The sequence below is a fragment of the Netta rufina genome, assembly GCF_964035555.1.
Source record: "Netta rufina genome assembly, chromosome: 21".
Lineage (NCBI taxonomy): Eukaryota > Metazoa > Chordata > Aves > Anseriformes > Anatidae > Netta > Netta rufina.
This window is the reverse complement of record NC_140145.1, coordinates 4,892,062-4,913,852: the sequence shown is the minus strand read 5'-3', so window position 1 is coordinate 4,913,852 and position 21,791 is coordinate 4,892,062. Positions and strand designations below refer to the sequence as shown.

At 43.7% G+C, this 21,791-nt stretch overlaps 2 protein-coding genes across 5 annotated transcripts in view; both read right to left on the bottom strand.

The window, feature by feature from the left end:
- Positions 1-879: 879 nt before the first annotated feature.
- HSD3B7 (hydroxy-delta-5-steroid dehydrogenase, 3 beta- and steroid delta-isomerase 7) lies at positions 880-15,161 on the bottom strand (the record flags this gene model as incomplete). The annotated part of the gene is made up of 7 exons (XM_084299927.1): positions 880-1,316; positions 2,336-2,498; positions 3,329-3,428; positions 7,348-7,456; positions 10,764-10,919; positions 14,368-14,607; positions 15,092-15,161. 7 exons carry the CDS (start codon positions 15,159-15,161, stop codon positions 880-882), a joined length of 1,275 nt encoding a protein of 424 aa, XP_084156053.1.
- Positions 15,162-16,528: 1,367 nt separating this feature from the next.
- The window catches only part of COL26A1 (collagen type XXVI alpha 1 chain), a 173,370-nt gene continuing 168,107 nt past the window's right edge, over positions 16,529-21,791 (bottom strand). For 3 of the 4 annotated variants that reach the window (XM_084299437.1, XM_084299440.1, XM_084299438.1), the window contains one exon: positions 16,529-21,624. In XM_084299437.1, the coding sequence (XP_084155563.1) occupies positions 21,452-21,624 (173 nt within the window). In that variant the 3' untranslated portion in view covers positions 16,529-21,451. The remainder of the gene's footprint in view (positions 21,625-21,791) is intronic. The other variant, XM_084299439.1, reaches the window with a different exon arrangement.

Sequence of the window (21,791 nt, the reverse complement as noted above, 5' to 3'; positions counted from 1 at the left end):
CATTGTAACTGTAGGAAAACTCAGGAGGTGGTTACATGTTCACAGACTACAGGAATACTTCAAACATTCTCAAAACAACGAAACTAATTTTAAATTTTAACCAGTATTGTAAAAATAGCCCATTTCTCCAAGCTCAGGTGAAAACTGAAATCTGTTGTGCTTAATGTAGGTCTGTCAGCCCCTCTGCATGCCTTACAGGTAGAGGAACTGGCAAACTGATCCGACCGCAGGCTTTGCTTTTGTTGTGAATCCTCTGTAAGTGCCCACCCCATCTGTGCTAGGAAAATATCTCTGAAATATTGTTCCCTCACGGACTGTAGCTCCAGTGCCACAGAATGAGTTCAGATGCGCTCTTCTGCCCAAAGTTCAGGCGTTATTTAGCATAAATGCAGCCCCCAAGGCCTTCACCCAAGTTGCTGTCTGCCTTCTGTGCAGCAGCTGAATACAGGTTTTGTTTTGCTGCTAGAGTGCTAAAAGGTAGGAGAATTTGAGTTACAACCTTTGTGTAACCACCTCTAAGCTTGGTCAGGTGTCCAGGCACATGGTTAGAATGTAAGGTAGGCTATTCATTGTCAGTACAAGAGACTGCAGGCTTATTTTATAGGAATAACATTTCAAAACAGATATAATCATTCATATGTTAATAATAACAGGAACAATCTTAAAAGAGGTAGCATTTTTCCCTTTTCCAGAGCTCTTTTCCATCAAGCCCTAAAACAGAGCAAGAACTTGCTGGGTTTCCTTGCTCTTCCAGAAATTATCAGGGAAGACCCCTTGAGTGTGTGAGTCGGTTACAGCCATCCCACCAGCTGCCTGAGACCACAGCATGTTGTGAAGTTCAACAATGAGCTCACTCTCTCTTTACCCAAATGTGCTGCTTTAATTCTCCTTCTCATGAAGATGGGGGCAGGATAGGTTCCCTGCAGCTGCTTTCAGCCACTGCGCCGTTCTCTGCTTGCTCTCCTGCCAGGTGAAGAGGGGTTTGTACCCAAAGTGCCTGAAGGCTTTGTCCGTCTCGTAGGAGAAGGTGGTGACTATTGTGTTCAGTAAAGGCAAGTTTAGGAATGGCTGCGGCTTCCAGAAGGGGTACAAGAGGACCTTGATTATCCTGCGCAGGTGTATTATCAACCACATCTTCCAGTAAGGGATGTGCGAACCTAGCCTTATTGAAGGGTCCGTAGAAGACAGGATCTGATGCCTGACCAGAAAACCTTTTCTTGGAGTGTCATCATAGCAATAATACACTTGACCAGCGAGTAAGTCTGGTCTCAGCTGCAGGTGCCTTGCTGCAAGAACATGCATCCATGCAACATTCCCTGGAGAAATAAGAGGGGGAGAGAGACAGGCATTCAGGAGGAGCTAGATGTGCCTGTTTCCTCTTAAAATGAATGAGTGCATTGGGTCTGCCTTCTTCGGTGCTGCGAAACAGGGAAAGCACTCATCGTGTTACTCAGCTGTACTGCCGAGAGACAGAGTAGTTAATCCAGACCTCCAAGAGCCTTTAAACCTTTGGTCTCCCCTTTGTGCTGGACAATTAATGTTCCTTGTGATACCGGTTCACGCGAAGCGAAAGGGCAGTGTTTTGTAGTGAGAGCAGGATGAATGGGAGGCAGAGCTTGAGGGTTTTATTCCTGGCTCTGCTGAGAGCCTTTGAAGAAGTCACTTGATTTATCTAGGCCTGGTTCTTCCATTACAGCATTTTCAAACTACTGTTATCTGCACTTTTGGAAAAAGACATATAAGTGAGCTGCACAGAAATAACTAAAGCCCTGCATGATTTAATGGTGAGTTACACTCCCCTGTAATGCATTCAACACCACAACAAACTATTTCAATAGGTTTCATGTGTAGTCTTTCGTGCTTGCAAAAATCACTTATGTATTACAGTCTTTTTATTTTTTTTTTCCAAGGAATGTTTTTCCTAAGTTATAAATAGTTAATGTAATTTCTTGTAATGAAAATATGTCTTTTCAAACAACAAAAAACATTTTAAAAATATTCCTGAATTTCTGTCTTCCCCAATAAAATCATTGAAACGTTACCAAAGAAAGTTCCTATTATTCTTTTCTGCTATTTTTTTTCTAAACATCATTTTTCCCTACATTGAGGGGAAGAAAAAAAAGAAAGCAGTTCGCAAGAAAAAAAAATTTAAAAATGTAAACATCTATATTAAAAATTCTTTTAGCAAGACCAAGCTTTGTGGTTATAAAAATATTTGTGTTCAATCCCCATACTCATCTTTCTGTCATCAGGAGTTATGGGTAAGCTGCAATGGAAGATCTCCGGGGACCAGAACAGCCTGGCAGCACCACAAGCAGAGAGATCAGTCACTCACCCACATACGTGGAATTGCGCTCGGTGTTTTCAGGCTCCAGGTAGTTCAACACATTATTCCTGGCTTTGGCAAACAAATACAGGTCTCGCAGAAATGTTGCCTTCTCCCCATATACTGTGTTCGCACGGATGATGCAGGTTGTGAGTTTGCCACCATTGCTCAGCTGAAAAATCGGAGAGGGATGTTAGTGAGCAATGGATTCAGAGCTAAAACCTTCCACAGTGATGTTGTGTGTGTCAGATGAAACCAAAAATCTCAAGGAAATTGGGCTAGAGGAGTCAATCTTTGCAAACTTCAGCTGGGCAGCTAGAGCCTGGTTTGGATCCTTAGAAATGCAATGAGGTGCCCACTTGATTTTATTTATTTATTTATTTTTTAACAAAGCACACCTGCATATGGGTGGTGTTCACTGAGAAAGATCAGGTGGAGGGTGCTAACAGCATTAACTCCTTCTGCAGCTGAGGTGTGAAGGAGTATTTGCAACAAGCAAAACTGGGTTGACCTCAAACTTTAACCAGGAGAGAGAGGTGCTCCAGGCAGGACAGAAGTCGCATTTTTATGTTCTGCTTCATCCTCTAGAAGGACTCATCTGTCTGCTGACTACTGGGAGTCCGAAACAACTAGGCAGCCAACTTAGGTAGGTGGCTGGGTCTGGGTAATATTTCTGATTGTTAAGTCACTCAGGCATGTCTGAAAATACATTGTTATGTGCAGTATGAACCAGGTGAACCTGGTTTTGTAGGCCTTAAGTTTACACAGTGCTTTTCAAAGCCCCACTCCTTTTGGTGGAGTTTAAACATAGGCATGAAGGGCAGCACTCTTTGATCTTGCAAGTGCTTGGCAGGCTCAGCCTTTGGTAAACTCTGGGGATTTGGGTATGTATACCCAGTCGAGGAAGCAGTTGGATACGAGCTGTGGGACCTTTCTAACCATCTGTCTCCTCCCACTCATCCTGTGCTGAAACAGCAGGGGTGCTACCATTGATTTTTGTACCTTTTTTCCATTGGCTTCAAATACAAGTTTTTCTGCCATGGCCTTCGTCTTCCCATAAGGAAGCTCCACTTCCCCGCTGTATTTGGTGTCCTCGTTTCCTCTGGAATAGATTGCAAGATGCTGGGTGACTGTGGAGGTAGAGCTCGGGGCTGGGAGACGTTTGTCATAGCGTGATTTACTCTGCAGCCCCTGCCCTCCAGGGACTTACCTCTGGTGGGGAATTGAATGAGTCTAAGATCCTTGCTATGGTCTGGGAGAAATAAATACCAGGCAATTCTGCAGGGTTAGGCAAAAGTGGGTTCATAGGGCAGGTTTGCATGATTTGATGTCTGAGAGTTGGATTTGCTTTTGTCTAATACCGTGTGATTGAAGCAAACAATATGCTGGCAGGCAAATTAGAAGGCAGTGCAGTTACCTTTTTAAGCAACTCTCAAGTGGCTGAGCAAGGTGGAAAGAGCACAAAATGATAGAGGGCAGGAAAATGAGAGCAATCCTACATTTTTTTTTTTTTTTTTTCATTAGAGGTAGCAAGAAGCCTCTCATGAGCTATAAACTAAAAGAAGCTGCTGCTGCTTAATTTTCTCATATTGTAGATTAGAGTTGGGAGACATTTGCTGGTGATGCAAAAGCTGCTAGTGGGCTTGTGGAAGGTGTGCAATCACCAGATTTGTGCTGAGGTTATTCCTTCATCTTCCCTAGCAGATTGTGCTTGAGGGAAGAGCAAAAATGTAGGTCCACGATCTAGGGCAAGCAGGGCTTGGAGCCATCTGGGGACACTTGGCTGTGACTGCGGAGGAAGGCAACATGCTCCTCAGCTGGCCGTGCCTCCTAACTTGCAGCAAGGAGGAGGGGAGTCAATGGGATCCAACAAATAACTGCCCTCCCAGGCCTGGAAATAATTCCAAGGAGAACCAAGAAAGCAGCTGCCATTTTGTCCCGGTGTTGTAGTGCACATTAGTCCATTCTAGGATTTGGTTCAGAATTTGCATTCTTCTCATTTTTAAATTATTTTGCTCTATATTTTGCTCTCCTACAGAAACTCACGCTAGGCAAACACCAGGCTTGGGATACCCCTACGTAGGGCAGTGAAGAGCCATCGTGGTCCTATTGCAGGTGGGCTCAGAGCCACTTCTGGAGAGGCCTGCAACAAGGTCGTGCAGCCAGTCTGCAGCATGGGTCTTTTTGCCAAGCTCTGGGCCTCAGCAAAGCAAACTCTGATTCAGGCTCCCTCTCTGACCTTGGGCAACTTGCTTGCTCTTTTCTGTGCTCAGATCCCCACATGTAAAACCCGGATAATGCTGCTGCCTTTCTTCTGCTTGTTTGGCAGTCTGGTATCTCGTGTGTCAGATATCCCAGCTGAGATCAGGGCCGTCTTGTGCTGCAGCAACAGAAATAAATTAGGAGCTTCAGAAATACAGCCTCCCCGTGCACCCCTGGCTTTTATCACAAAGCCCTCCTCCTCTTCCCTGTGTTTACGGGTGATGAGCAGGAGACAAACCAGAAAACAAGCAACAAAAACAAAACAAGATTGATTGTGCGCGGTTTGTTGTGACCCCAGGAGAGGCTCAAGACAATTAGGGGGGTTATCTAGAAGTTCTAGTTTTAATTGCTTTCTTTTTATATCTGAATTTATTTTTTGCCTTGCAAAGCTTTTAAAAAGCAGCAGCTTCACCAAGGGGCAACCTGCCTGTCATTCCTGGGCTGCAGAGCTCTGCTCGTATTTGCCTTCCCCCACCCCTTTTGAAGCTTAGTAGTAACAAAGAGCTCAGCATAATGCTCTTGCTTTTCAAAACGATCACAGATAACTGAACGCTAATAAGACTGGAGCAGCATTGTCAGAAGGTATCTCAGCGGTGGCTGTCTCAGAGGGATTGAGACTGACAGAGGCATTTTCTATTATTGTAGGATGCTGAGGTGTGAGCATTATCCCTGCACCCATCACCCTGTCCAGACACTAATCATCCTTTGTCTGTGTCAATTCCCCAGCATGTAAAAGTGAGTTAAATAAAATTATACAAGGAACGAGAGAGAAAGGGGACAGAGAAAGAGAAAAAGGAAGTAAGGCAGGCTGGATCATGCTCTGAGAGGGAAAAGAGCAGAACAGATTGGGTGGGGATGGGGAAACAGGACCTGTGCTTTCAGCCTGGACATGGACATATTACATTGCCTTGCAGTCGTCACTGGGTTCCCTAGTGGGACAAGTGGTGTAATTTTTATGTGGGTACCTCTTCTCCCACTTTAATTCCAGGAGCTTAAGGTGAAAATCATCAGAGAACAAGAACCACTCTCAAAAGCAGGCTTTCTCCCAGCACGATGGAAAAACATGAATGTGTTCTGTAAAATGAGATAAAGACGGTGGTTTTATTTGTGTTTGTGACAAGGAAGGATTGGGAGTTGGTGGGGAAGAGGATGGTCAGCTCCATGAATGAACCTCAGTGTGGATGGGTATTTGCTTGTACCCACTTGGGCATCATTACAAGGCCAAGGACTGTCCTCTCAAGCAAGATTTGGGGTAGATTTCTCAAATCACCTACTCACATGCATCTCAAATCACAGGGCTAAAAATTCAAACAAGGACATTCATTCATTTTTAGAAGTGATTTAGATATGTTAATGACCAAATTCCATAGCCTTTCAATAACACCAGATCATTTTGTACTTGTGCTCCCAAGTGGGTTGAGGTTTCCTGCTCTTGGGGATTTTTTTTCCATAAGACATTTATTTCTATGGATTTGGGTGCTTAAATGCTGTTCATAACAACTGGGTTATGCCTTAGTTTACTTGCAAGTATGAAATTTAGGCTTGTAGGTCATTTTAAGTTATGTCTTAAGCAGCCTTTTCTAGCTAGGCTCAAATTTCTAGAGCCAAGAGACTGAAGCCAGCTGTGTCTAGACTGGCTGCCTGTAGAGACAAAACTTGGTTTTGAGCCAGTTCCCCTTGTACACAAGTTTCCATGGTTTGAGCAGTCTGTATAGATACAACTGTGCTTGAAATCAGCAAGCAGGCTTACAATGGTGCATATCAGACTTGCCCCTATCTCCACCTGCCTTCAAATGTAACGTGGCTTCAGCTCTTGGTCTTCAGTAATATCAGCCCAGTTCAAGGTGCATGTCCTCGTGCCCCATGAATATAAGAGGTATCCAGATCCTGAGCAGGAATGTCAGCTGGTTGTGAAAGGCTATTCTGGATATCAAAGAGAAGAAAAAATACCCACCCCAATATTGGCATCTTCACATTGTTCCAAATCCTGTCTTTTGCCCCAGGAGGGCTTCTAAGCTCTACTACATCCTCTGAGTCTGTGGGTTAGTCTTGAAGGAGCCACATGCAGAAGAGATGGGTTGAGCATGTATCCAAAAGCAGAAAGTCCAGGAGTTAACCCTGGCAAACACCTCCCAGGGAAAGGTATTTTGAGGGATAGGGTGCCATTGCCAGGTCAGAGCCTGGTCACAGAGAGTGCAGCTACACACCAAATGCAGCTGTGGCCCAAGACTATGTTAACAAAGTACCCTCTTCTGAGGTCACGCTAAAATAGTCCATATGCATTTGATCTCTTGTTACTAGGAGCTTGGTGCAGGTGCACTAGCAATTTGCTGTGGAGCTGAAAAAGAGGAAAGTGGGTTGGTGACAGAACACCTGCCCTTTGGGTCAACTCAGCGTGAGAGTGAAAACTCAGACCCAATAGCAGGGTAAAACTCAAGCTTGTCAAACCCTGAGCAGCTCAGATCTAATACCAAAACTGATTTTAGGGCTTAGAGGAGCAGGTCCATAGCACATGGACGGCTGCCTGGAGGTGCAGCTGGGTCCTAGATCTCTCTGTCAACTTTATGGTCAAGTTTTGGCTGGGAAGGGCTGTGATTCTTGAAGAGCAAAGAGGGATTTCTAAGGAGGAGTAAAAGAATCAAGAGGAAGAGGAATATATGTTGTCCTTTGGAGTCACAGCAAAAATCTCCAGCTGTTTGCAGCTTCATTGCTGTTTAACTGGAAATCCAGAGTGATTCAAAAGATTTGTTTGGCCTTACCTGCACATGGGCTCACACAAGGTGTTAGGTCCCACCGCAGCGATGGAGCTTGTGTAGACAACGTATGGGATGTTCAGGACACAGCAGGCCCTTAACACGTTTTCAGTACCTGAGGACAAACATCATCTGCCTTGCTTTGGTTTCTGTTATGCAAGTCAAATGAGATTTCCAGACTTGAGATTCTGACTTGGACTAGATCCATCCTTTTCATGGCCAAAAAAATGTAAAGCCATAGGTCAAGGTTGCTGCTCCTCTGGTACATTTGCACAGGTATGGATGTTTTATAACATGGGAGCCACAGCTACATCTTTAGCTATAAAGTGGCTTAATCTCTATGGCTATTAGCATCTAACATAACTTTGACTTAATAGTTGTTAAAAAAAAAAAAAAAAACTGACAGCTTGGCAGAGCAAAATTCCATGTTGTCCATCTTTTTTTGATACATGAACAGACTGGCAAATGGTGAATTGCAGCCTTCTGGCAAAATAATTGGTGTTTTAGTTGTATACATGTATACTGCTCTATGGAAGTGACTGTAGGGTGAAAAACATTGCAACAGACTCCTCCCGGTAGCTACAAAACATTAAATAAAATAGTAAGTGCAGCTTACAAATCCACATGAAATCCAGATGAAACTGAAGCATGGTTTGGTTCAAGAAAACCATGGGCAGAAATCTCATAATACATTTCATACAGTCCTAGGCTGAGTCTCCCATGTGAAACAAGGAAACAACAGAGCAATTTGGTACCAAAAAGCCCCCCTTTTTTTGCCATCTTTGTTCAGATAAAGTATTTATTCCTTTTTAGGAATATAGGAACAGTATCTGTCTAGGGGAGTAAGGACAGATTTGACAGTAAAGATAGTAAAATCCAGCATTGATCTTAGCTTGCAATGTTCCAAGTGTCATTAGTTTGCACATGTTATGGACAACCTAGTGACTTGTGTCTTGTTTTTTCAACTTAAAAGAGCTGAGAATTTGCTACTTGAGTGAAAGCTGTAACTGGTTTGCTTCAGGTAGTGTGGTAACCAGACAGCAGTCAGTTTAACTAGTACTGAGGGCAGTATCTATGCTTCTTCTGGCTGAACTTGTGGGTCAGTGTGTGGTTTTGTGTTTGTTTTTTTTTCTTTTAAGTGATTCGCAACTCTTGCAGGGAGGGTTTTGCAATTATCATGATTCAATCAAGCTGATTCTACAATAGCCTGAATGACAACAAGAAACCCATGGATGCATATTGATGGGCCTTCAAATCTGATAAGGCAGATCTTAAAGGAAGCTGCCGATAGAGTTGGTTTCGGGAAGTCTCTGCACTATTCATACCTGACTAATCAGGATCTGCCCTTGAGCCATGCTGCGGATCTTGCTCAGGAGGGCTTGCAATTTCTATTCTTGTTCTTAAAGGCATGATCTTAAATTATCAAGGAAATCCTGAGTTTAGGATAATTTCAGAGAGCATGAGTCAATATGAAGACCTGGTAGAAAACAATTTACTTCTTCATTGGCCTGTACTATACAAAGTTTACTGAGAACCCCTGTAGATAAATATCACTGGAAACAGATAAGTTAAAATCCATTCAGCTTAATAAAAAACAGATTAAAGAGACTGACTAGATGGAAAAAGCAATTCTTGTAGGAGAGGGCTCCTCGGTCTAGTCAAGACTGTAACACAATTCAGAAACCAGTGGTTGAAACAGAGAAGGAACAAAGCAGAACAAAGGTGTAAATTTTTGCCAGCACTAGTAATTAGCCATAGCCACACTAATACTCCTAAGCATCATTATGGCTTGCTGAAAGACTTGATAGATAGCCCATTAATTTGCTGTCCTTAATTCTAGGCAAAAGTCCTTTGAAAAGGCATAGCCAATTTAGCCACAAATTACTGGGCTTAAGGCAGTAATTGGATGAATTTCTGTGGCCTGAGCTGCACAGAGGAGCCAGCTAAGATTATGTAGTTGACCTGTCCTGACTTTTTTCCCCCCGCTTCTATGAAGTTTACAGTAGGTGTCAAATACAATTCAGGTTTATTCTTTTACCTGCTATGATTAATGGAAAAGTTCAGACTAATCTCTGCATTTAAGACTCTGAGCAGTCCTAGTGGAGGCGGCAGCTTTAGGAAGCCATCCCTTGGATGGCTTCATGAGGGCGCCCACATGAAGCCATCCAAGGGAAGGCACAAGTGCAGAACAGATCAGCTGCAGGTGAGGCTCCTGCTGAGCCACCTCCAACTGCTCCCAAAGAGGCACTCAGCCACCAGTCACGTTGCAGAAACATGGGCTGTGCGATGTTCTGGTGCTGTCAGAAATATCTGACAGAGGTTTGGTTTGCTGAACAGGGGAGTTGCCCGAGTTCACTGTTATCAGTGGAAACCTCAGTGCACTAAAATACCTTGCTCATAGCAAGCAGACAATGAAGAGGAAGATCTCACAAAGCCATTAAAAGGCAGCAGGAGCCCTCAGGCTCTGGGTATTCTTGGTACACACACACAATACAGGCTCTTAAAAGCATCTGGTTTTGAAAACAACTACAGCAATGAATGGATGGAATTTAAATGTTGCCCTTGAATATATCAGAAAGTAGGAGTAGCCCTAAGCAGTAACCAAGTGAGATGTGTGCATGCATGTATATACAGTATGCATGTGTATATACACACACATATATCTATAAAATTGTTTCCTTGTGGTTAACAACTATTCTAGTAGCTAACAGCCTGAGGTGCCATTGGAATTGCTGCTGTAATAGGGATTTCATTATCTTTATAGCCCATACTTATTTCACAGATTTATGATCAAGTTTTCCTTAAGCAGATCTTGCACTTAACATGAAATCAGCTCTTGGTGATAGAAAGAGTCATGGAGATCTTGGCTGTGTGTGGCTTGTAGATATGTAATAGTTGCAACCTCTATGACTATTAAAAATAATATCACTCCCTTATAGCATGGATGCAGCTCAACTGATAGCTACCCTGTACCCCCACCCATGCAAGACTATTTTCTGACCCCCGGGGGAAGCCACAAAGTATTTAGAACAGGGGTTAATTTTTGATCACTGTCTTTCTCACATACCTGTAGTGAGAAGAAACTGTTTAGTATGTTCTGAATCAGTATTACTAGTGAAAGTTATACCCCTGATTAGAATAACTTACACAGTATCTGGCTGCACATCTGACTTCATGAGATTTAGCTTTACAGCTGTGCAGAGGAGCAGCACAGCCTGCCCTGAGCGACAGAGGGAAAAAGCAGAAACCCCCCTGCTGGAAGTGCACCTTTCTCATCTCACAGCGGAGTGGTGCTTGTGACATTCAGGGGACACAGGAGCACGAAGTCAGAGAGGATACATATGTTGTAGCCTCTTGTATGACTCCACACCAAGGCGTGTGAATTTAAGTCTGTATTTAATTGCCTGTTTTAAAGAGCTTACCCCCAACGTTGACAGCTTTCATTTCCCAGAAGGGCACAGTGTTTCTGTAGTCCACAATAGCAGCTGTGTGAATAACCACGTGAACACCCCGCATGGCAGCAAGGAGCAGATTGTAGTCTCGAATGTCTCCTTTCATCACTGTCACATGAGTGGTAGCTGGAGAAGAATAATATAAGCATAAATGCAGGGGGGAAAAAATACAAAACAGCATCCTCACCTTCTTGCAGGATGAAGATCCTGCTTGGAAAGCTTTCCTCTCTGCAGGGCAAGCAGCAGCACGCTGACAACTCTGCCATTTGAATACATCACACTGGGGAAAAATACATCCCCGCTTTCTGAACCCCAAGAAACCAGATCTGCATCTGGTTTAATTCAGCACAGCACTTTGCCAGTTTGCACCAACTGTGTGTCAGAATAACTGCAGCTGTCATTGCACATCACTTACATGCAGCCAAGGACAGAGCTGAGCAAGGCTGGGAGACGGCTGGCCCAGAGCAGCAGCTGGCAGCAGGACTGGCTGCAGGACGTGTGAACGGGGAGGCTGTCCCACACAATTTCCTTAGGACAGAAGCCTTCTAGAGCATGGTGGGAATAACACCAAGCAAACTTGAGGGACATAGCACAAAGCTTTATTTAAATTGCAGATAGTACAGGTGGGAGTGGAAAATAATGTAACAGGTCAGATGAAGTTTCATAGGGAATTCCTCTCTTTGAGCCATTCAGAAAGCTGGTTTGTTGTTTTTTCCTTCTCCTTGTCTCTCAAAATAGCTGCTCCATACACAGCTATTGTTGGCATCTACTACTAGTTTTCATGCTTTGAGATGGTGTTGTAACATCTCAGTGGGATTCTTCCCTTTTTCTGTGGTTGGGAATAGGCCAGCAAGAAGATGGGTCAGGAAGCTGTGCTCCCCAGGACTTTTGTAACAAGCCAGGCAGCCACAGGGCTGCCTTGGGGCAAAGGTGTCTCCTCTGCCCTGGGCTGGGGGCTTCCAGCAGAGCCCCACACAGCCAGGAATCAGAGTAGTGATTTCTGAAGGATCAAGCAAAGGAGCAGCTCAGGGAATAGTGTGTGACTCCAGCTATGGAAGTGTTATGACATGGAAACCCTCGGTGAACTACTGTAAGTACAAGGGAATAAAAGATCTTGTCAATTCAAAGTAGGGAGAAAACTGAGGATGCTAGGTTTGCATTTGCCAAGAAGCATGGGACATAGGGAAAGGCAGAAGTTTAACAAAAGCATTAAGCTGATTTCTTAAGTAGCATCACCAAAATATGGTGAATTAGCCCATAGCAGTAGGATATTTAATATTAACAGAGAGAGTAAATTCAGCACAAATAGAGGGGAAGAGAAGGAAGATATTGCCCATATAGCAGAAAGGATACGCTTGCCTGGAGAACAGAGGAAGATGCTCCTGCTGAAAGGCTGTGCTGGTGCTGAAGGGAGAGTAGAGTCAGCAGCCTCATGGTGGGGGGCAGCTTGCTTCTACTTAGCCATGAGGAAAAGCCTGCTACAAGTTGGGCTGAAGTGTTATATAGCTCCTTTCTAATCACTGTCTTAGGGCAGCTGGTGCAATTAAGACCAAGGAGAGACCAACAAGAGCTCAGCTGTAAGGAGGGAGGTGGCAAGCACCAAGAGAAATTTTCAAATTGATAACACTGGTGAGTGTTATCCAGGACTGCTAATGGGGTAATGGATGTAATTGCAGCTTTATTGCTCTATCAGATAGTTTGGAGGACTTTTGGAGGAGGTGTTGAAGTAGAGCAAATGAAACACCTGTGCTTAGAAAGGAGGTAAAGAAGAGCCAGGGAATTATGGAACAGCTTAACTTCAATGTGAGGAATTTCAGGACTTAAACAACATGTGTGTAAGCACCAGTGGGATAACCTGGAGAATAGTAGCAAGTGACGCAGATCTGGCAAGAATGAATCATGTCAGATAAATCTCCTTTGCTCTTATGACAAGCTAGCAGGCTGTGTGGATGTAGTGGAACAGGTCAACGTCATCTATCTTGATTTTAGAAGGGCTTTGGAAACTCTGTGTCATTCTCATACGCAAGTCAGTCAAACGTGGTCTAAGCAAGCCACACGAGGGTGAGCACAAAGCTGGCTGAGTTACAGCTCCCAGGGAGCTGCCAGCTGTGGGAGGTGGCTGCCCTGAGGCTCTCCAGTGCTTATTGCTGTATTTGGGTCTTTTTATTGTTTTCATCAAGAACCTGGCATATTTGTTCATTAAATCAGCAGATAACATCAAACTGGGAGGGACTCAAAGTACGCTGGAGGATTAGAGTACAAGCTGATTGTAACTAATGGAGTCTGAAGGAAAAAAAAAAAAAAAAGGTGAAATATGAAAATATGATAGGGACAAAGAGCAGATACTGGGCTTAGTAGGGAAGAGGCAGCGGGCCCAACCCAATTCATGAAAGGGTTAGGTTGGGCTAGATTGCCTATTGCCACAGTCATGCAACTGGGCAAAAGGCATAATTGTATCGACAGGCATAAACGGGGAATAGATTGTGGGACAGAAGAAAACTCCTGGCTTCTGTCTTGCCCTTGGTGCCACCTCTCCAGAAGAGAGCAGTGCCCAGAGATACAAAACTGTGAAGCACGGAGAAGGAATATCAGCCCTTTTAGCCTAAGGGCTAAAGGCAGGGATTATGGGAGCTCCTTAATGGTTAAACAGCTTTGCCCTTCAGTTTTGGGTACTTTTAATGCAACTGGCTACATGAAGCCTGAGGAAAGCAGTATTGTGATATCATCTGCGGAGGAAGTACTTCTGATAGTGACATTTCCCTGAGAATCTTTTAACTTGCTGAAGTCCCTCTCCTCCTTATCAATACCTCTTATCAGATAGGAGCTCCCATGTCACTTTTTTTTTGTCTCATTCGAAGCAGGCTGAGACTTTGGGCAGCCCACCACCAACTGCAGAGAACTGTGAGCTGTGTTGGCTTGTTTGGGGTGGATGCTCTCAGATCCAGTAAAACGGGTTGCTTTTCCCCAGCGTTATCTCACTGTAATCAGCCCTGCTGAAACTTCAGAAGGCAGCACTCAGGATATGATCAAATGGATTAATTTAGTATCTTGGAGCATATTTACTGAGCCTCACCTCTTCCACTTTTTGCACAGCACAGTCAGACTATAGGTTTCTCTCAATTATTAATTTATTTCATGATATCTCTAGCAGACACTGAGCTTCTGAGCACTGATTCTATTATTGTAAGGTATTTGGTTGTCTTCTCGGAATTGCTAACTGGTTGGAGCAGGTCAGGAGCATGGGGGTTTGAGTGGGTGAGCAGAGCCAACTGGGACGCCAAGATCCTGTGTGAGGTACCCAGGGAGTGTTTCTCCTTACAGCTGGTACTTTGTGGGGACTCGGCTCCTCCCTGTGATAGACCAGCTGCTGCTGCTCCCTGTGGAGCATTTTGCTTTGATGTGGTGCAGTGCTGAACCCGCTCCCCTCCCCTCCCCCCCAAGCTGGAAGTTATGCTCCATGCAGGCTGTTTAATCCAGGTTCCTTCCCCATAACTGGCATCTCCAGTAAAATACCCGCTGTCTTGAAAGAGGGAGGGTTATGGCCACTAAATACAAGATGATGCCCTTGCCTTACCTGGGATGAATTTTTCTTCTTCTCTTGCTCCTGAATCAAAAACTCTGACCTCTTTGATGTAGTCTTGTTGAGACAGGAGCTCTGCAATCTTTTCACCAATAAAACCACATCCTCCTGTCACCAGGTAGACCTGGGCTCTATCCGTTTCTGAAGACATTTTTGTGGTTGAGGAGTAGAGAGAAGGTTGCGGCCAAGATCCTATCGTGCGCTGTTGATCCCTGTGTGTTTTCTGAACGAAGTCTGAAGTTTAACCTTCACAAAGTGTAACTGGCTGAACATTAACTCCAACCAGTAAGCCAGGTTTTTGTTGGCACAGTCACACAAGCGCTGCCCCAGACACACTGATGCTATGTACGGGCCAGTTCTGGGCTTTCTGACTCAGCCTTTCCCTTCCACCCTGGTAGCGTGGGATCAGTGGGACACCTCCAGCTTATCTTGGTACGTGGCCAGTCTCAGCCCAAAATAGTGATGCCAGGTGTTCTCCATCCTGGACAGCCCTGGCCCATCATAGCCTAGACCTCTCTGGGGGCTGTGCAAAGGCTGCATGTCCTAGAGATGCACTCAGGGCATTCAGCTTTTAGTATGAAGCTACAAAAAGATCTCATATGCGTGCGCTAATGACTTTGTATAGACAGTGAAACAGCAGCAGATTTAGCCAGTGCTTTGCCACATTGTGAAAAGCACAGGCAGGCTCAAGACCAGGCATTTGTAATGTCACAGGCACCAGCGCTAACTTTTTGGTCCTCCAGTATGGCTTCCATGAATTCATTCTCTGAGTTGGACTGTACACACATGCTTGCACATTTAAGAGGAGAAAATCCACTTAATTTGAAAATGTCTAGTAGTAAAGGCACTAGCACAGCCCTCAGCGAATTGTTGCAGTAGTTAATCATTGGCATTGATAAAGGAGCGGATGGACTGCTGTGTTTTATCTGCCAGATAGTGGCCAATATGCCTTTGCCTTACTACACTGTAAAGGCTGTGTGCTATCCAGCGTGTCACGTGGATCAAAAAAATGGGATTGGGTTTGTCTAAGGGTGCTTGATCTTATCCTGAAATGGGGGGCAAAACCTGCCCTCTGGCACAGCTGTTGGTCACTTTCCAACTCTTGCACAGAGTCACAGAGGTAGCTAAGTTGGGCCTCATCAGCTGCCAGTCTTTCTTTAAAGCCAAGCAGATTATTTCCTAAAGTCTAGTCAGGTATCTTCCAATCTGTTTTTGAACCAACTTGTCACCTTTTGTTTTTCTGAACTGGGTATACAGTATCCTGAGAGAGGTAGCAAAGGCAATCAGTCATGCAATCTCCCTACTTACTCTTTCTTTATAATACACACGGGTGTTATAACCCAGGGAAGCACTGTATGGGAATGTCTGGCATCAGGTTACCTTGAGTATGTCCTCAGCCGTGTTGCAAAAATACCCTGCATGAGGTGGAGGCCTTGACTCTGTGGGCATTTCCCACTGTTTACAAGACTTAGCTTTTGCTACATGATTGGCATCTGCATATCTACAGTGTAATCTGATCAGTAGGGAAACAAATTAGCTGCAATTTATGATCTTGTTTTCTTTAGGATGCAAAAACAAGTTCAGAAACCAGACCTGTCACCTCTGACAGACACAGCCCAGGTCCTTCCCTCACAGGGGAAAGCATCCCTGTGCAGCCAGCCAGGGACTTGCATCTAAATGGGTAGCTGTTCCCAGAGTAGGAAGCATTTTGAAAAAGTTCCCAACCACATCTTTGACTGACGGTCACATGAGGTGAAGAGTCTGCAGTGTGTGTGCATCTGTGTGCGCATGCCTGAATGAACCCAGAGGCAAATTCAGAGAGAGCACAAAAGCAAAAGCAGCTGGTGATGGAGGAGACCAATGCCCAGTAGGTACCAGAGGGCTGCAGGGAGGCGGAGGAGGGCAGCTGTTGCTCCTAAATTCAACAATTCGAATTCCTTGAACTGTAAGAAAACAAGGAAGGGAGGCAAGTTGCAAGTAACAACATATTTTTAATGCCCACTCCTAAGCACTGTACTCTCTCTGTCTGTTTCTCCCGTTCCCCCTGCATCCCCAGGATGCAGTTCACTTGAACTTGCTTTGAACGCCGTAAATACAGGACACCTGACATCATACTCATTTACAGTATGTTTATTTCTCAGTGCATTACATGAAAGGTCTTTGGTATTTGTGGGTTCTTGAATACTGTTCCCACTCTGCTCTGTAAGAAAATGCTGAATACAAAACATTCCATATACAGTAACAAAACCCATAGCAAATAAAGAGAAATAGATATCTTGAACAATAACATAGCAATATGAAAACAGATAAGTAACCATGCAAGAGGTGGAACAAACAGGTTGTGTTTACAACAAACATTAGAGCCTGCCATAAATGAATTCATCGTGTCAGAAGAGAGTTATTCTTGTCCTAATTCAGAACGTACACGACTGCAGAATGCTGCGTATGGCGTAACGACCAAATGGATGTATAGCTTATTACAATGGGAGAAGCTGGGACCATTTGCACACATACAAAACACACTGATATAAATAAAAAAATACTGTGTAAAATAACTAGTGAAAAAGTTAACATTTCCTTCTATGGGTGGGAATGTGCTTTGTGGACAATTATAGCACCTTTGAATTGCTTGGTTTCAAAGCAATCACAGAAACGGCAAGTAGTTTAAACCCTATACCAACAAACACCAGAATGGAATGTAGTCTCAAATAACACAGAAGCTGTAAACATGGAAGAGCATGAATTTCCACTAAATTGTATTGAGGAGTAATTCCCGAGGCTGAATGTCTTTTGGAAGCCTTTGTCACAGTGGTTAGGTTCTTACATTAAAATAGTTCATTGCAGGGACTGGGACTGAACCTGAATCCCAGCGCCAAACTTTCAGAAAGCCACCTGTGAGCCATACGCTCGGCTCCTCTGAAAGCAGCACCCGTTCATGCTACCTGCAGAATTGGATCTGATTTTTATAGCCTGTCCCTGTTCCTGTGGAAGGTGATGGCAAAATTATTGTGGAGTTTGGTGGGAGCAGACGAGGGTTCTTCTATTTTTTTCTTATTTCCCTGGGTTGCTATCGATTCTTTACAGTAAGTGCAGGTTGGATACTCTGGAGAGAAGCATTCTCCACCTCCCCCGGAGTACCAGATTGCTGGTGAACATCAGGGTGCACAAACTGCAGCGATTGACAGTTGTGCAATGTGCTGCTGCTGCTTCTGGTTAGCTCAAGGCAAGGAAAATGCGTTCCTACTACCAGAACTGAGCCAAGTCAAAAACACATTGGAGTTCAAAGAAACATTAAGAATTTCAATGAAGTCTTAGGAAAAAAAAAAAAAAAAAAGGAAAACAACACACTATGGTATTGCACAGTATGCATGTAAGATAAAGCACTAAACATTTCATTAAAATATATTTCTAAATGAGCACGCATCCGAAGTAAATCCACTCTCTAAGTTACATAGACATGGCAAGATGCATATATGCCCTGGCTAAAATGAATCTTAGTATCCTGCCTAAGATGGAAAATGTGGTTGGGTGGTTTGTTTAGGCATGAACATCATTAATGTCAGCATATGAGGCTGTGTTCACCTTTAAAGTGTATTTGAACTGGGACTGCACAAGAGTGTGGTCCAACTGTTGTGTAAGTAGCGAGGAATGAAACCCCAGCTGAGAGAGAAAGTCCAGTTGGTGTAATCTAATGTCACCCAAATTAAAGATACAGTACCACATAAAAGAGGGATGTAGCTAAAAAAAGCAAGAAGTGTGGGGAGCAAAAAAATGACATAGCTCATACAGAAAACTGGAAAAATCAATAATTAAAACTGTTGCAACCCAAACCTAACCAATCTTGTGACAGCTTGGCAGGAATAATTGCAAACAACTTCAATTAAATTTCCCATCATCTTGCCAGTGATTTGTTTTAAATAATTTCTTAATTTAAAAATCCCAAATCCTAGTCACTATGAATGAAGAGAGTACTCATCAACCTAATGCAATAGCTTTGCATTCATGAAGACAAACTTGGGGGAAGAAAAATTTCTCTTTCAATTCAACATGAAGGCTCCAGAATATCAGGAACATGAAAAAGGCCCCATTGTACTCCTCCAAATTCAACCCTGTAGCTGGAAGAGCAGTGAAACAAATTTTGCTGTTTCCCTGTTTAAAGATTGCTTTGTTTTAGTTTAGGTCCTGAAGGGGCCATGAGAAAAGCTTCTTAATGCAGTGAGCGCCTCTAGCTTGCACCAACCTGCCCCGCACAGGCATTTACCTTGCACTGTGATTTCTCCTCAGTCTTCAGGGTCTCACCTTCCAACGCCTGCAGGAGGCATAAGGGGATATCTCCCACGTGCTACGCCCTGTAATGGCCATATGATCAAGACCAAGCTAGTCCCTGTTCAACAAGGAGGTAATCAAGCACTTCTCAGTTCCCACGTGGCAATCAGCCTGTAACTGGGGAGACATCTTTTTGTGTGTTTAATTCTTAAATGGGAAGATTATTCCAGGAATGTACCAGTGGCTGCACCAAGTTCAGCTATGCTAAGCAGATGCTCCAAGTCCCCTTCAAACTCTTTCCCACAGGGCAGTGAATGCAGGGATGTGACCTGCTGAACAGCCCTTCAGTCAGTTGCTGATTGTTGGGAAGTTGAGCTGCTTGTATCTGTGAGCTTTAGGCTGAGAGCTGGTTGCCAGCCTTCTCAAAGGGACTGATTAAATTCCACATTGTTTATATACGTGTTGTAATTAGAGGTAGCACTGGACTTAGAGTTACTGCTGGATTTGAAACTCAGATTGTGTTCCAGAGACTTTCTCCTCAAAGGATTATGAATACAAGAGCACTGCCTGAGCTCAGTAACCTGCTTGACTCAGATGTTTTGACTTGTTTTCTTTTCTTCTGACTATATCACACTCAATCTATAATTCAGAGTGCAGGTAGACAAAGGAATACTGGAGCCCAGAGCATCAGCTCTTGGCAAACCTTTGTGTTCACTTCAAAAGTTGGAGTCTTGGGGAAAGAGAGTACCTGACTATACCTTGCCTTCAACTCCCAAAACTTTTGCAAGGCTTTGGACTTGTTTCTTTGAAATATCCAAAGGAAAACTTGAGTGAGAAACAACGTGAACTACACAGATTTATTGCGGAGCGAGATCCCACCACTGGCACTGGTCAAGCAGCGTGAGGATTCAAACACAGGGTAAGTGCATGTACTGCAGCCTTCAAGCCAGCTTATGCCCTGGCTGGTTTTTATTTAGCAGTATAGCAGTAAAAACCTTCTCTGTGTGAACAAGTTTCTCTGCTCTCTGCTCAGCATCAACTTGCACCATTTTGCATGTTTTGAGAGGGATGGTTGGATTTCTGAAGAACAGGGCCAAATGAACCCATCTGGTGAATTCATTCATTCAGGAGTAGCCTTTACCCTATTTATTTCTGAAAATATAATGCTCTTCAGAGGAAAGATTTGGATGTTGTGATGCCTTCTGTATATTTACGATGTATACAGAAAGTTAATTTAACGTGTGGCTAATGGGCTGGCAGAGCTCCTTCATTTTAAGGCTCATTTCCAGTGTAGCACGTGTTTCTGTTTTTACCTTAGGATGAGCACTTTGGGCGATGAGGGTTCCTGAACTCATGGACCATACAGTTGTTGGTCTGCAACAGCTTTTGACAGAAATACTTGTAGGAGTATAGTTTTTTTTTTCAGCTAGCTGTATCTTGCACTAGGAAGCAGACAGAATGAGACCAATTTACATGACTGACACCATCAAATGAAAAACACAATTTGCTCACTTTTGTTCTGGGTGGAATTTGAAAACTTGGCAGAACAGTTAAAAATATATATACATATAAATAAAGGTAGTACCATCGGTTCTGTTGATTAGTCTTACCCTTTCCAACAAAATTCATTGTCTCCATGAATGACTTGTCCAATTTGGTTTGCACAGCAGGTGTAGTGTTTCGTTCGTCACTGAAGGGCAGGTCCAGCTTCTTAAACCTGGATGCTGGGACTTTCCCCAAAAACTTGTTATTGCAAAAAGTAAAATGACTGTACTTAGCTCCTTAGTGCAAGATAAGCTCTTGACAAGACTAATTCCACAGACTGTGATTTGCTATTACACTGTCTCCACATTCAAATGACAAGGATTTACCCACAGAATGATAAAAAAAAAAAGTGAAAATACTTTTCCGTATTGATGTAAATTTAAGAAACTATTGTGAAGTATTTGAAGTATTCTTTTCTGTGAATAGTTATTGCTACTACTTAAAATGATTTTCTCTGGATGTATGCACAAACTGAACACAGGATAGGAAAATTCTTTTGTAATTCCATCATACCTCATACATACTGCTCTAAATTTTCACAGAACAGTCTAAACTTATTGAAGATAGAGAGTCAATATACGCCATGAACATTTTCATCAAAAGTCCTTGCTCAGCCTGTCACAAACAGAAATAATGTCATTCACATGCAATCAGCAACATGAAAAGCCAAGATTTTGATGGTAAATTGCAAACAGTAATCTGAATTTTCAGAGTAACAGCTTAAAATGTTCTTTGAATTTTCCAATTTGTTATTTGCTTAAAAGAAATCCTTGCAGATGAGACTGCTTTAATGGCCTGTGAAAGTGGTACCTTCAGCTGAAGTCAGCGTGACACCACCACATAAAATAAAAGCGGATGCCACCAGCTATACCAACAGACAAGACTAAGGTTTGGCTTCGAGTCTAATGGGATTGAACGTCTCACTCAGTTCAGCAGGGCTTTACTGAAGTAACTTTCAAGGGCTGTGGGGAAACGAGGGGAGGATTAACTGCTGGAGACACAGTCAGGAGGTGTCACTTCTGTAGACAGCTTCTGAGGATACCTGCCACCTGGTATTCCAAAGGCAAAACAACAAAATCAAGAAAAACATTCATAAGACCCTCTCTGAGCTATGGATAAGACATTCCCTGCAATAAGGGCATAGTGTTGGACAGGTAAGGGAATCCAGTTGCCAGCACTACAGCCTCCTACCCACTTCATCTGCACTTAAGCACTGGGATACTGTATCTTTAACTGGTGAACTGGCACGGAGGACACGCAGATGCTCCTACTTCATCCGATTACTTCTCCTTTTGGCTTCACCGTCATCCAGCAGTGAAGAGAGGATCTGGTAGGCTTGCGGCTGCTGGGGTCCTCCACGTTTGATCTTGATGCTGGTTCGCAGAGGGGAGCCCGGGATCACATCTTGTCCAGAGCCTGGCTCAATGGAAGACAAAGAGTCTGTAAGGAGAGAAAGTCACGGGAGAGCGCTATTTAAAAGGGGAGGCTAAGGAAAGAGTAAATGGGCCTTTCTGAATGACGCCTCTTCTGGAAGAAGTGTTGTCCCTCCTGATGTCTTTCCATCCACCAAGGAACTGCGGCTCTACATTTGCTGTCATCATCCTACT